General features: G+C 40.4%; 1 protein-coding gene across 1 annotated transcript; it reads left to right on the forward strand.

The window, feature by feature from the left end:
* Positions 1-524: 524 nt before the first annotated feature.
* On the forward strand, positions 525-977 carry LOC138876179 (uncharacterized). Its single transcript, XM_070155082.1, has one exon. The coding sequence runs from the start codon at positions 525-527 to the stop codon at positions 975-977; it is 453 nt and encodes a 150-aa protein (XP_070011183.1).
* The last annotated feature ends 326 nt before the right edge of the window (positions 978-1,303 follow it).

Genomic DNA, 1,303 nt, shown 5'->3' on the forward strand with positions numbered 1-1,303 from the left:
GGGGAGTTAAATTGTTTTGGCTATCTATCTGACTAGTTGTATGTCTTGTTTTTCTTTCCTTCTATTTTACTAACTTTTGTGAGTTAATTGATTCAGGTACAAAATGGCAAATAATGATCCTATTGAAAATGTTCTCCCAGGGGAGGAGGTAGATGATAATGCTGAAGATGAGGTGCCTCTAGTACCTCAAGGTCAAAGAAGAGGCCGCCAGACCAATGAAAACATTCCAGACCCTCCCCCAGCTAGGCGTAATTCTAATTGAGTGAAGAGAATTTGAATGGGGAGGTGAGAATTTATATGCATGACAATGAGGAGGAGACTCAAGATGACGTAAACCTGTCTAGGGAACATATGATAGACATACCAGAAATGATAATACCTAAAGCCAAGGCTCCTTTTCCAAGGCCTCCTCCACCTTACCGTCAAAGACTTGCAAAGAAGAAGAATGAAAACCAGTTCAAGAAGTTTATTGAGATGATGAAAGTTTGTTGATCAATGTGCCCTTGGTGGATGCTTTTGAGCAAATGCCGGGTTATGCCAAGTTTTTGAAAGACTTGGTAACTAAAAAGAGATTTATGGATTGTGAGACCATCAAAATGACTCATCAAGTAAGTGTTATTGTGCACTGGATGGATACAAAGCTTGAGGATCCCGGCGTATTAACCATTCCATGTACCATTGGGAGTGAGGATTTTGCAAAGTCCTTGTGTGATTTGGGAGCAAGTATAAATTTGATGCCTTACTATGTATTCAAAACGTTGGGTATTGGTCAACCGAGAGCTACTTCAATGATATTGCAAATGGCAGATAGAATAATGAAGAGGTCGCTTGGTATTATTGATAATGTTCTTGTCCGGGTTGACAAATTTATTTTGCCTGCAGATTTTGTGATTCTCGATTGCGAAGTCGACTATGAGGTGCCAATAATATTGGGAAGGCCTTTCCTAGTAACAGGGAAGGCATTGGTTGATGTGTAAGCAGGGGAGCTCACCTTTCGGGTGGGTGACGAAAAAGTTGTCTTCCACGTGTGCAAATCAATGAAGCAGCCAAATAGTACTAAGGTTTGTTCTTTTATTGATTTAATGACGGAGGTGATAGTTGATGATACGAGTGCCATGATCACTATGGATGATCCTTTGGAATCTATATTGTTGAACCATGATGTGACTGAGGATGAAAGCTTGGTAGAGTATGTCAATACCTTGCAAGGAATGGGTTCTTACTCCTATGAGCCCCGTAAACTTTACTTGGATCTTAAGAATAGAAATACTCCACCAAAAAATCCCTCAATCGAGGAACCTCC

Source organism: Nicotiana sylvestris, chromosome 8, assembly GCF_000393655.2.
Source record: "Nicotiana sylvestris chromosome 8, ASM39365v2, whole genome shotgun sequence".
NCBI classification, from domain to species: Eukaryota; Viridiplantae; Streptophyta; class Magnoliopsida; order Solanales; family Solanaceae; genus Nicotiana; species Nicotiana sylvestris.

Coding starts and splice junctions, on each gene's coding strand:
- LOC138876179 (XM_070155082.1), top strand. CDS start 525: ATGCCGGGTTATGCCAAGTTTTTGAAAGACTTGGTAACTAAAAAGAGA.